Below are 13,500 nucleotides of genomic sequence, written 5' to 3'. Positions count from 1 at the left end.
TAAAAACACAAGATGATTTTATTGCTTTCTGCTCATAAAACAGTGATGGTTAGAAAATCTGTTCAGAAAATCTCAAACATCAGAGCATTTCAAAAGTAAACAAACATTTTTAATCTTTGAGAACTCAAGATTTTTGTCTCAACTGAATCACATTCAACATTTTAACAAAGTTAAAAATCCTAAGAGTCAACATATGAAGTATAGATCCCAAAATGCCCAAATGCCCATAAATACAGTATACAGTACATCATAAACTCTGTGTTCCCAAAAACCAACAGAAAATTCCCAGAAAAAGTAAAATGAGTAAACCTCAGAGTGCATTATATATATATACATATATATATATACTGCATATAATACCTAAGGGGAGAGAGAGATGCTGGTGTTGGGTTTGAGAGACACTGTCCCCTGCTGGTCAAACCAACAGCTAATAACCTGCTGATACAGCAGCAAAGGCAAACGGTGACACAGGGTCACCAACACATTGCAAATGATGAGATATAGCTGATAAACATCACAGAATTTATGAAAATACAAAAACTGACACCAGGAAGATTGCACGGCTTGATGGTCACATTCGCTTCTTGAAACTATTCTAAGCTTCAAAGATGATTGAGATGAGAAAAATACTTCACAGAAGATTAAAATAAACCATGCAGAAGATTTAGAAATTACTTTTGGTAATGTTAAAAAGTGTGCGTTTACTTATAAAATATTGCACTTTCCCCGCATATATTCTTAATAATTCACAGTTTGATTGGTCAAAGGCAAATGGTCCTCCTAGTGAGCGTCACATGGCATTCAAAAGGTTGCACGTGTAAAGCTTTCTTTTTAGCGTTTTTTCGTAAATGAATGAGTAATCCTCAGACTGTCATCTACAAAAGTAAAAACCCTGCTTAATGGTAAATCACCAAAGAAAACGTTCTTCATTCTACTATTAAACTGGATTTGTAAAAGTGTTCCAACACTGAGATTATTACCTCACTCGCATATTCCCTGTGTAACCTGCAGATCCATAGATAGACATGGTACTCTGTGTCCCATTTGCTCCCAATAAAAATTCCCTCTCATTAACGTCCATAACACTGGTGCAGACTGGACCACCAAACACATGGAAGTAAGATTCCCAATCTTAAAATAGTGGAACAACTGAAGAGGGTAAAGCGTGGGGAAGCCACAGAAAGAGAGTGCACTCAGTCGACCTGGAGCAGGAAGAGGAAATTACGTCACAGTTCCAATGAAATATTTCAAAATAGCTCTGCTGACTTTCACATGCATCAACTGAACGGCTATCGACTAGATCCTCTTTTCATGAGGCATCGGGTTTTGTGGGAGGACTGCTCTCTTATTGTCCACTATGGCAGGACTGCCAATACGGCTTATATCCCTTTTCCCCTTGTTCCAGTTGTAACCATCACTCAGCTAACCGCTTGCATACTTGTCCCTGCACTCAAAGACCTGCACAAAAATTGGACCCTGATACATTGGTCATTAAAGCTTCAAGCAGAGCTCTCACTGGACACGGTGCAGACAGACCCGTCAACTTCTCTGGTCTCTTCACACGGGGCGACGTGAACCAAGTAGCAACTGGCAAAGTGTCTGCATTGCAAATGTCTTTAATCCAATAGGTGCACATTTGAAGTGACTCAGTTTCTAAAGGTTAGGAGAGGCAGTGGCGAGGCGGAAAAGTCACTGGATTTTTGACAGTCCACTGGCCAGGAGGAGTCTGAAGGGGACGGTGGAGCGGGACACCGTCAAAGGCAGTCTGTGGAGACCTGCATACAAAGAAAAAGAATAAGGACAATACCGTCACACACAATCACAAGGCGGAGCACTTTAACTTGCAAAGCTAAGAAAAATAGTGATCTAGGTGAAATGAAAGTCTATTAATCACAGAACAAAAGTGAGTTGGGAGGCAATGGGAAAGTGCAGGAGAGCTGCCATGGTGCAGAGATGCTATCTGTACTGTGAGGAAGGGGACTGTGTGTGTGCGTTTGGCGTGTCCATGCTCCGAGTGCTTGTTTGTGTTGGGTGGAGTGTGTGTGTGTGTGCTACGAGGGGTCTAGGGCGGTATGCCTGAAGGTCCCCAAGGGGACCCGACTCTCCTCTTGTCCCTTTACACTTTCCTGAAAGAATTGTGTCCTTTCTATCTGAGGAAGAGAGACCAACCCAGAGGGAAATGGGGCCAAAGGTGGGAAAACTACCGGCTACACAAGTGCAATGAATTTCAGTACAACACAATCCCAAATACACATTGCTTCAAAAACTTAAAGTGGACTGACCAAAGGCACGGATGAGCTCTCTCTGTACAGCCCAGGTGACTGTCTTGATCAGGGAGGCGGAGGTGAGACCAGCAAACAGCATGTTGTACAGGAAGACGATGTAGAAGTTCCCCAGCCAGTTATACCGACCAAAGTCTCCCAGTAGATCGAAGCGCGTGATCCCTAACACAACGCAAAAGAAACCAAAGAAAAGGTTTTACTCCTGAAGTAACTGCTCAAGCCAGGCCTCACCTGCAGCTACAGCATTAACGGCATACAGATGCCCTCTTGTGGGCATTACTAAAACTACAAGCCACTCTCGTCATAACACACTGCTGTGCGACATACTAAATGTGCACTTTAATGCATGTGGTATAGACCACTTGTCAACGTATAGTCCTCTCTTAGACATTATATGCAGTTACTGTACAAATCTATGCAGCTTCAAAAAGAAAGAGCAGTTTGAATTTTTAATCCACTGTGAACACACCACATACTCAAAATCTGGTAAGAATCAGTACGAAGTATGGAGTTGGGAGTTGGCTGCAGTCTTTGATAGATATTGCATTTGTCATTCATGCCATGTTCTTACCAAGTGTGCGTGAAAACACCGGCAGTGCTGAGCTCAGAATAAGCAGTGAAACACAGTTTGCAATTATCTGAAAAGAAAAGAAACATTTTAACATACTATGCAGAGTTAACACAGAACATCAATGGTTTCTGGTTATACATCACTGCAAGTTAAGATTAATGCAGAGGTTGTATACCTGTGTGAGGTGGGTGTCCTGTGCACGAGGCAGGAGGCCAGTAAAGAGAGGAGAACTATAGAAACCCACCACTGAGGACACCATCAGATAGCTGAAATAAATGTTAAGGGCAACACTAGAAGACTAATATACACACAGAGACAGACAATAAAACACTTCTCTAGGACAGTCTGTGAGTGGCTGAGTCAGAGCCCAATGCGCGTGCACACACACACACACACACACACACACACACACACACACGGCATTGAAAGGATACAGGATGAGGACTACTTGAACTGCTGCGCCCAGTGAGCCAAACATGGAGAAGGAGGCCATCCCAAGGTGAGGGTCCTAAAACAAAATGACAATCAACAGTGTACACAGATGGCTGGCTGTGGCACACCAAGCATTAAATGTGCACCATTTCAAATCCTCACCTCCATTCCTCTGGGCATAGCCGTCTCATCCAGGAGCAACTCCAACACATTGAAACAGACCATCAGGACACACATCACCTGCAGACACAGGAACAGTAATTATGCTGCAATTAAAACCACCATCCGTGTTAGTAAATGAGAGAATACATCAGTACATAAGCATGTACCGTCAGAGCGAGGAGCACCAGCATGGCCAGTGGATAGCCCAGGTTTCGCTGCCACGGGGACGCTTTCCGCCGCATTTCTATGAGGAAAGCAAGAAGAATATGAAAAGAAAAGGAATATTAAATGAGTGTACAGCAACAGATGACTATTCAATGTGACCACTGTGAGAGAAAGCCAGCAGAGAGCAGCCTGTTTAGTCAACCTTACCCAGGGCAATGCGCTTGCTCTGGACTGTTAGGTAATCTTTCTTCATCGCCTCCACGCTCAGCCTGACCCAGCACGACGTCGTACCGCCACCTTCAATCAGACGACAACACATGACGCAAACAAAAAGTCAGCTTTAAATGTAATCATCAGAAGATGGAAAAGGACTGGGTTGGTGGCGACACACTCACTGTTCAGTTTCCTGGAGAGCGAGTCTTCCTCAAATGCGGTGCAGCTCAACGTATCTTCTACATCTTCCAACAGCTGAGGGGGATAAGAGACATCAGTCAATGCAGCTCACAGGCACAAGACAACTGTGGGAAGTGTCGTCACTGGGTCTGTGACTCACCCGCGGTTTGACCAAAAGACTGCCGGTTACACTGAACATCCGGGACAATCCAAAGGGAGTGCACACTGTGGAGGGAAACACACAGATGGTGATAGGCCAGTGTCATATGCTATAGAATATAGTCTAGTATATAGTCACGCTCAGGTAATTGTGAATGACGTATACTTACGCAAAAGCAGCAACACTCCAAACAGAGAGATGCCCGAGTACAGATAAGGAAGGTAATACTCCCACAGGTCTTAAATTCAGAGAAGAGTAGAAGCAAACATATTAAAAACTAATTGTGAAACCAATTGTTGCGGAGGGATCTTCAGGTACAATGGATGTGACTCACCATAGAGGCTCTTCCTTGCCATGTTGTCGTGGAGGAGGGCCGATGCAACCCAAACAATGCCCAGCACAAGCAGAGCGAGCAGCAGCAGCAGCACAACCGCTTCATACACTCGTGCCATCACGCCCTACAGAAAGAAAACAGACACGCACTGTGATACGCTGTCAGTTTACACATGTTGACTAAATGGCATTTTTGACGGAGGGCCAAAACTGGTACCTTTCTGGATCCCGCAAATCCCTCAGACTCGGTAAAGAAGTAGGCAAAGGGCATGAGGAAGACCAGAGACACATTGGAAAAAAGAAACACTAGGTTCCACAATCCTGACAAGAGAGGAAGAGAGATGTTCAGAATGTTAGTGTTCAGTGCAAACGTTCACCGGGGATACAATACCAGCTAAACATTACAGCAGCACCACTGTGAGGTGTAGTCCTACCAGGCAGTGTAGCATGACCACCCAGTCACATGTGCTAATTAACAACAACGTGCAACAAAAAAAAAAAAAAAGTGAAAAGCAGAGGAAATCAGAATCAGAATGATTCTCACATGAAACAACAATACAGGCCTGGTTTACTTTTGGGATCATAACCTATTACTCTACAGCTCAGTTGCTCAATTGAATATATATTGTTGTTAGTTTGGAGTTGGAGGGCTGCAGGTGGAACATGCACTGCACACAGCAAGGTCACAGCCACTCTGTACATAGCAATTATCTGCTTGCACACAGGCCCGTAGTGTATTGATCTGGAGGTTATTACCAGTGACCCAGTTTCAGACAGTAACGCCTTCTGCTGTTTGACACCTCACGATTATCCACGGTTTGGTGATGTCAACTTATAAAAACATTAAGATGTACCGTGGATAAGAGAGCCATTGAGCCACTGCATGTAGTAGCTCTGTGGGAAGGTGAGCAGCACTTCATTGGACAGAATGGAGATGGGGAGAAGGAGCACGGCACACACTGCAACCGACAGGGTGAACGTACACAGCCACAGCCTGGGACAAGGAAATAAACAAGACATCAGTGAAGTCACACAGCATCATACTAACAGCATAGCCGAGGTGTAGAGACTAGTGTGGCTCAGGTAATACAGTGCCAGCGTGTAGGGACAAAGGGCGACGTGACACTGAAGTGCCCTCACCCCAGCCGACACACACACACACACACACACACACACACACACACACACACACACACGACGGGGCAATAAAGCTACAGCCAAATGGCCTCCGGCCACTGTACATGTCACGCTGTCAAAGGTATCCGCTCAATCATTCACAAAGACACTAATCATAGTGAGCGAGGGAGAACAGATTGCACTGAATCTGTTAATTATTAGAGGTATTCACTTACGCAATTTTGTTGACGGTGGCATCTTCAATATCATCTGAAAATATGACAAAAGGGATTCAGACAGTTTCAGACAAACATCGATATTTCAACAAGGACAAGTTGCCACAGACGTAGCCAACTAATTTGCTATAACTTTGTCACTGACAAAGGCTTAAATGCAGGTTAATCCTAATGCAATCAAAATAAGATAAGATAAAATATTATCACAACAAGTCTGAGTTGGTAAAAGCTGTCTGGGCAGTGTGTTGCTACACATGCTACACATCTGTAAGACCATACTGTGTGAATGGCTGTACTTTGTTTCGTAATGTGCACCACAGTACATGAAACTGTGTTTTTTTCGTATGCAAATGTTCTCTAATAATGAAGTAAAGCCAGTTCTTAGCTCTCTAAAGCCAGTTGAGAGGTATTGCACAATCTGCATTTAGCTGCAGGGCACACCTGTTCTGCTGTTGTTGAGGCACAGACAACGTTGACAACGGTAGTTAATACAAACCAAAGAGAGCTGGCCATTTCCCAGGCTCCAGCCCAGTCACAGCGGAACAGAGAGGCCTGGCTACATCTGCCTTCAATAGTGGCAACTTACTTGATTTATTATGGAACTGGCGACCCAGTCTTCCTGCAGAACTTTAAACATCTTCTTAGTTTTAATGATAGATTTTAGATTCAAGTACATGACATTTGTTGCACTTGGGCAAAAGCTTGTCAGATACAAAGTTGTTAACTATCAACATGAACAGAGCGATGACAGATTAAACCAGTTTCATTTGTTGTACAGTATAAGACAGTTAAAAAAAAAAGATCTCCTTTGAGATGCATTTGTCGAGGGGCCGTAAGCTACAACTTAGAAGTACAACCCTGTATTTCTTGTAACCGCATTCTCCACCGCCCCTCCACCACCCTGAACCACAGGGAAACCCTCTAAACTGTGCTTACAGGTTACACAAACGCACCTTCTGCACCTCTGGACTGCTCCAGCCAAGGTTCAGAGCCTTGGGTTGAAATCTGCAATCCTCGAAGTGTTTTAACTTAAGCTACCGTATATTTACATGCAAGCAAACGGCTATTATTCATAGTTTTAAGTGATTATACTCTAATGAAAACATTTTATATTCCTTTTTCTGCCAGTAAATCCCACTAAGAATCCTTTAAGAACATGTTGAGTGAGGTCTGTGAACTAGGAGATATTCATTTGATTGTTTGTCTGAGCTTCGTCTAGCTTCAAGATGAATCTTCAAGTAAGGCTAGAATGAGACCCTGTTTCCTCCTCCATCCACAGACTATTTCCTTAAAACAGAAATGTGGGGTTTAATTAACACCTGTGCTTAGTGTTGGCCTATGTACTATGTGGAGAAAACCCCAAAACACCAATATAATCAATATACTGGTCAACACCATCCCCTCCCAGCAGTTCTCCATAAGGACTGAAGGAAATCTTCCTCACAGAGCAGTCTTTGTGCGATACACCTGTTCACACCCAGGGCGAGAGTGATTATACAACTCACCTGTGACAAACTCGGCATTCTTCTTGAAGTGGGTAAGTATGAGGTAGGACACCATGTAGAGGCATGTGAACAGGAGCACACAGATCTGCAGAGGAGACGGAACATGATGTTATTTATTTGACTTGTTTACACAGCTAATCGCATAAATGAAGAGCAGCCTTGTAAACAAGCCGTCATGTTCTGTCCAATCCTACGGATGAGCAACACAATTATTTAGGTTGGCTCATATCTCCGATTTAGTATATTCTGATACGTCTTAAAAGCGGGGGTGGGTACATAGCAAAGATACCAAAAACATCCGGAAGAGATAGAGAAGGCACAGGGAGAGGAGAGGAGATGGCAAGCATGCAACAGACTTTTTCCTCATAGAATGTTCTGTTTTCTTTTGTGCAGATAAAATGCAAGAAATGCAATAAAACACAATAAGAAACAGCCAAAAACATTCACCATTCTGCCAAGGTCAAGAGAGACAGATGGAGTCTGAAGATTAGCACTCTAGTCCAACGAAGAGTGAAATGAATGAGAGTGATGAACGAGGAGGGATTAACACCAGCGACAGATAGCCCCCATACTGCTCATAAATCATGGTCTGACGTTACACTTAATCTACCACCAAATTTAGGCTAAACCTATATTCACTAGGCAATCTGTTGTCTGGCAAAGCTCTCAACAGTTCACCGCAAAGACTGAAGTAAATCGCTTGTATGACCAACACGCAAAACACGAGAGAACCGTTCATTTAATGAAACAAAAACACATAATAGCGAAGATTTATCTCCGCATCTTCAAGATGACCTCTAGTTCTACACTTCATGCAACACAGTGGACAGACTGTAAACACCTAGGCATTGTTCAGACACACTGAAATAAATACTTCTCAACTGTGAACCTGCCAGGACACAAAAAAAAAAAAAAAAAAAAAAAAAAAAAAAATGTTGCCGTTGTCACAGCAAACAAATTGACGCCAAACACACCTGAGCACTATGCCAAACTTGTGGTACCAGAATGAGAGTATCCAATGAAAGCTGAGCGATAGAGGGTGCAGTCACTCCTCTCTGCCGCTGAGTATCGATCGCCTAACTTACATTTTTAACAGAATACCAAACAAGAATATAAGTCTATGATCATGCGTGCCGCCCCACAGGTCTGTAGTGCTCATTTCAAAACCAGAAAACAAAGATAAAAATGAGAGAAACAACTTTAGTATTCTACCGCCTATTGGACAATTCTACCGCCTATTGGACAATTCTACCGCCTATTGGACAATTCTACCGCCTATTGGACAATTCTACCGCCTATTGGACAATTCTCTCTCTCTCTCTCTCTCTCTCTCTCTCTCTCGTTGGACTGACAGATCAATGAAAGGATGTTGCCAGATCACAAAACATTTCCACATGGTGGCACAGGGAGCACAGTAAGGTCAGCAGGATGTACAAGTTACAACAGCAGCAGCAAACAGAGAGCGCACAAATCTCTGGAGAATGACACAACTGTGACATAATTACAATATAATCAGTTTCTTAAATAAATGTTCTTTGGAAGAACAAAGAGCCTAGAAATTAATAATATTTAAGAATCAGGTTTCCATTAAAGTAACGTTGCAAAAGTATAGTCGAATACATTTACTGTGAACAATAAAGGGCCACGTCAACACTATTCATCGGGAGACAAAGTGCATTTATATCAGTGTTTCTATTATTCTGAATCCACAACAAAAGATTATTTTAAATGAGTCATTGGAACATATGGTGGGGTACGGGCATACGCCCCTCCTTCCTGTATGGCTCCAGGAAGTGCAAGACGTTGACCCACTTTACAATGTAAACAAAAGCCTCCTGCATACGACTAGAAAACAATTCAACTTAAACTTTCATCTGTAGAGAACCGGATTGTACTGTGTAAGTGGGAATGATCATCGGAAACACACTAGCTGCATCACACAAACGACAATGGACTGCACATAACTAATCAGCTCAGTCTGCGTCATTGTTCAATGACGCAGTCTAATGTGCTATGGTTAATCCAACAAAAGGAAAGGCAGGAAACAAAGGATGGGTTTTTGGGGTAAGAAATAGGCAGCGGGTGTAGAATAACACCCTGAACACCGTGCTGAACGGCAATGTAGAGAGCTGGCAACACAGAGCAGGCCGCTGAGAAGAGAGTTTGAAGGAATTTAGCTTCCAGAGGAACATCTTTGTGCTCAACACAAAGCCCCGGTGCTCAGAGCATTTTAAGATTCACAGAGTAACCTAAACATCTTTGTGCCGAGTCAAGCGAAAAACAAAGAGGCTCAACTGCTTCTGTAAATATTCAAAAAAGGAACAGGAGGTTATTTCAGGGGCACGGCACCCAGCCTCTTGTCCAGCGAAACACTTTCAAGCAAAGCATGACGGCATTTGTTTAAGCAAGAGGATAGATTAGGAGAGACCTACTCAAGATTTATTATAAACAGCCAGAAATAACTTTAAATGTTGCAGGGGAAAGAAGACGGTGGGCAGCTGCAGCATGTTGCGTCAGGTGTTTTGATCAGTTTACTGGAATGTGTCATGAAACATTTGATAGTTTAAGGTTTCAGAGAAGCAACAACTGAAATTCCACTTCAGTAATATAGTCCGTGAGAATAGAAAATATTAAATCAACAGTGGCGTTGTGCTGTGATGCGACGAAACCATTATACAGCCTCCTAAAAAGTTAAAGTAAGTACGTAAGATGGAGATTTGGTCCAACGCTCACACAAAATGACAGATCATTAATCTCTGGTTTCTAAGTAATACACATCTGGAGTGGACAATACATTTTCTAATTACTCTTCACCGTGTCTTTTAAAGATGATAAGCTACTTTTCTCATGCTGATCTTTATATCTTATGCGTTCTGATGCCGGGTGTTGCTACTTATCTTTCCTTTACTTTTTTCTGCCAGTCAAAGCACAACATTGCTCCAACAACATATCCCACAGAGCACTATGATTACATAAACGAGTCCGTCTCCTCAGCACTGACAGATCACTGCAGGGGCCCCTCTGGCCTTTGCAATGTACGTCCTGTGACTCTGCAGCAGGATCCACAAAGGTGTTATATAGGCCACAAGACTAGAAGAATTAATCCATTACACACATTATTTTAATATCCAAAGTGTTTCTCTAGTCCGATTGGTTTCTGGAAGCTTAGACACAACAAGAGAAGCGTGTGAGCAGATTAGTAATCACTGATACCGTCTTTTATTATTATACAAATGGAACAGTGACATTTTAAAACGCATGATTTGCCGACATGTTTTTGGGGTGTCCAGGAACATTTCCCATGACTTTATAAGATGATTAATTATAGACTCAAATATTTTATTAACCTTAAAGTTGAAGCATGTTCTCCTTTTTGGTGTGACCTGCACACATTAGACTAGATTTTAATGAAACAACCCTCCATGTCTCTCCCTCCATTGGATGCTTTGGTATGTGAAATACTACCACTGTATACTACCGCCACGTGTTCCTTTTAAAATGAGCTGACCAATAATAAGCTCGGCCCAGAGCCATTGATAACAAGAGATGCAGGGGCGGCTGACCGGCCTGACGGGGAGCACTGAGCAGAGATGGTAAGCTGGAGGCCAGCCAGTGGCTTAAGAGGGCCGCATCGACTAAATAGCATTAGGTCTTTAGGTGAAAGGGACAATGACAAAACACAAGGGCATAACAATACATATGGCCACTTCATTGTTGCTCATGTAAAGAAAATAAGTCTGCTAAAGGAGCACTAGTTGACATGGGTCAGTCTAGACTAGAGGATGTGATCAGCAGACTGATCTAAGTCACTACTAACTTTAATTTGGAAATATCCTTGAATATCACTTGGAAAAAAAACCCTCTTAATTTGACTCTTGCTTTGGATGTTTTTACACTTTAAAGCAATTTCACAACCGAAACGTTGACTTGCCACAGCATGGAAAGCACAGGTGTAACTGATGACCAACGATGGCTCACTTCCATTAACTGCCCAATACAAAATCAGAGCCCTGACACTGGGACACCTAAATATAATGCTGTCATTATTGATGTAATTAGTTACACCTGTGGTTTTGCTGCTATGACATAATTTATTCTGTTCTATCTATTTGCTGTTGTAATGACTCAATCTCCCTAAGGAGCATTCATTTTTACATTACATAGTTCATCTGTAAATGTACACAAAGTCTGCTCATCTTCTTCTACAGTACGAGTACAAACTGAGCTTTTTCTTATCTAGTTGAGCAAAACCAGGACAAATTGATAAAGTCAACCACTGAAAAGTTGTTTGACGTCCCTTACGCAACACTGTATCAGCAATATTGCCAATATCAGGAAACAAACTGATTGGACTTTTTTTGGGGGTCAAAGGCCAGTATCCATGTGCCTTGCTGTAACTACATTGATCTTTCTGGCAAGTCTGACTGAAGTTCAACTGAGTCAGCCACTGGCAAACAAACAGTATCGTTTACAGTATGGTCAAACTGTAAAAACGTGAAGAAGGGTGATCCGAGCCATGGCAGACAGATACGGGTTTGAGAAGAGGTCCAGGTCGTTATTAAAACCACGAAGGAAGACCTCCTGGATGCTAAGCATGCTTCTTGATGTCAGGCTACCTCATGATCAGCTGCACCCGTGTAAAAAACAACGCATGTAACGTTGCAAAAGTTCAGCCGACTGCCGGAACACTCATTGTTACATATACTTTTGCTAATTGCTGAAATGTGAGATTTTTAACAACTTAAATTGGAAAGTTGCGCAACAGTTAACGTTATACGCGAAACAAATAAAACAAACGACGTGGCTCTCTTGTGGCTGCTTGTATTGTCCGAGGCATCTCCTCACATGCACACTAAATATATAATATAATAATATGCATACTAACCCCACGGTCGCATTATCACATTGTTACTTACTATGGTCTCCCGTACGCGGTTGTGGAAAAGTTGCTCTCGAACCGACACGTCGTCCGTTTCCATTCTCCGAAACCATAACAGTAACCTCCGGCTTGAAAGAGCTGGAGGGTAGAGGGGGATGGTTAAAAAGTTAAAACACGGCGCATCTTGTTAGTAATGCCATGGAGGACGTGTGGCCAGCTGCATGTAAACCGCTGAGCTAGCCTGCTGCTAGCTGTAGACTTCGCTCTGTGATTAAAGACCAACAAGGAGGGGGTCGTTCAGGGGGGCGGGGCCTAACAGGAGGGAGGAACCCCCGAGAGCTCTGCAGGTAGCTGTCAATCACCACGAGTAATCTGCGAATTAATACTTCAGCGTCATCATCACATTGTTCACATGTTATTAATACCAAAAGGTGTGTTTGTGTGTGAGTGTGTACGTAGTTAACATAACAGAGACGCGTTACTATGTTCATTGATACACTTTGAAATGGGCACATGTTGGCCTTCTTGTAGCCTAATAGAGAGTTAATACACGAATAAAAGAGCTTTTTCTAACTTGTTCTTGACATGTTCTGCTTATGTGCAGAACAGTATAGTAAGCACAGGCCTGTAGGCAACATAATGTGTAATTATGAGGTGCTTAGCCTACTTTACTCGTACTCTACTCCACTACATTTGAGAGGGAGTTATTTTAGCTTTCATGCCACTACATTAATATGACAGAAATAATAAATATTTACTTTACACATTAAGATTTTAAATCCATAATGGCATTTAAAATATGATGCACACTTGAAGAGTAAATTAAATAACCTAACAGCTCTTAAAATGAGCTCCATGACTACCAGATTAAATGCTGTTTATACGTTCATGCATCAGTAAGAATAATTCAACATTATAATATTATGTTAACACTGACACAGGCCATTCTGTCTGCACAAACAAGTACACTTTAATCACAATACTCATGTACTTTTAAGTAAAATGTAGAGTTTTTACTAAAGTAATATTTTTACATATCACCTAAATACTTTGTCCAACCCTTGTATTAACATCATTTTCAAGGAATACGTTTAAGATATTCTTAATGATAATTTTTGTCATTGTTGTTGCACATGTAAATTTAGTATAAGTTTTAAATTTGTGTTTATTGCTCTTACTCTGTGTAGCTTTGTGTTTGCCATGCATTATTCTTTAAGATGTTTACAGACGACTTAAGGCATTCTTTAAAGCATATAAATCAGTGCC

General features: G+C 42.1%; 1 protein-coding gene across 1 annotated transcript; it reads right to left on the bottom strand.

Annotated features, from left to right (window-relative positions):
• On the bottom strand, nt 1-12,492 carry lmbr1l (limb development membrane protein 1-like). The gene is made up of 17 exons (XM_031845368.1): nt 12,272-12,492; nt 7,356-7,440; nt 5,851-5,884; nt 5,353-5,492; nt 4,716-4,819; nt 4,500-4,623; nt 4,335-4,403; nt 4,166-4,230; nt 4,008-4,080; nt 3,820-3,909; nt 3,615-3,691; nt 3,448-3,525; nt 3,288-3,361; nt 3,029-3,119; nt 2,854-2,920; nt 2,283-2,444; nt 1-1,775 (listed from the first exon to the last, which is right to left on the bottom strand). The coding sequence occupies exons 1-17, from the start codon at nt 12,332-12,334 to the stop codon at nt 1,690-1,692; spliced, it is 1,482 nt and encodes a 493-aa protein (XP_031701228.1). The 5' UTR covers nt 12,335-12,492; the 3' UTR covers nt 1-1,689.
• Between the last annotated feature and the right edge of the window lie 1,008 nt (nt 12,493-13,500).

The sequence above is a fragment of the Anarrhichthys ocellatus genome, unplaced genomic scaffold (genome assembly GCF_004355925.1).
Source record: "Anarrhichthys ocellatus isolate YVR2014 unplaced genomic scaffold, GSC_Weel_1.0 scaffold5, whole genome shotgun sequence".
Lineage (NCBI taxonomy): Eukaryota > Metazoa > Chordata > Actinopteri > Perciformes > Anarhichadidae > Anarrhichthys > Anarrhichthys ocellatus.
The sequence above is the reverse complement of the archived record's forward strand: the minus strand, read 5'-3'. Positions and strand labels throughout refer to the sequence as shown.

Bases quoted from the DNA above. Each gene is read 5' to 3' on its own strand.
- lmbr1l (XM_031845368.1), bottom strand. From the start codon at position 12,334: ATGGAAACGGACGACGTGTCGGTTCGAGAGCAACTTTTCCACAACCGC. The intron at 7,441-12,271 runs GTAAGTAACAAT...TCTCCTCTGCAG, and splicing joins ACCGCGTACGGGAGACCATA to ATCTGTGTGCTCCTGTTCAC. The intron at 2,921-3,028 runs GTATACAACCTC...TTTTCTTTTCAG, and splicing joins AGGACACCCACCTCACACAG to ATAATTGCAAACTGTGTTTC.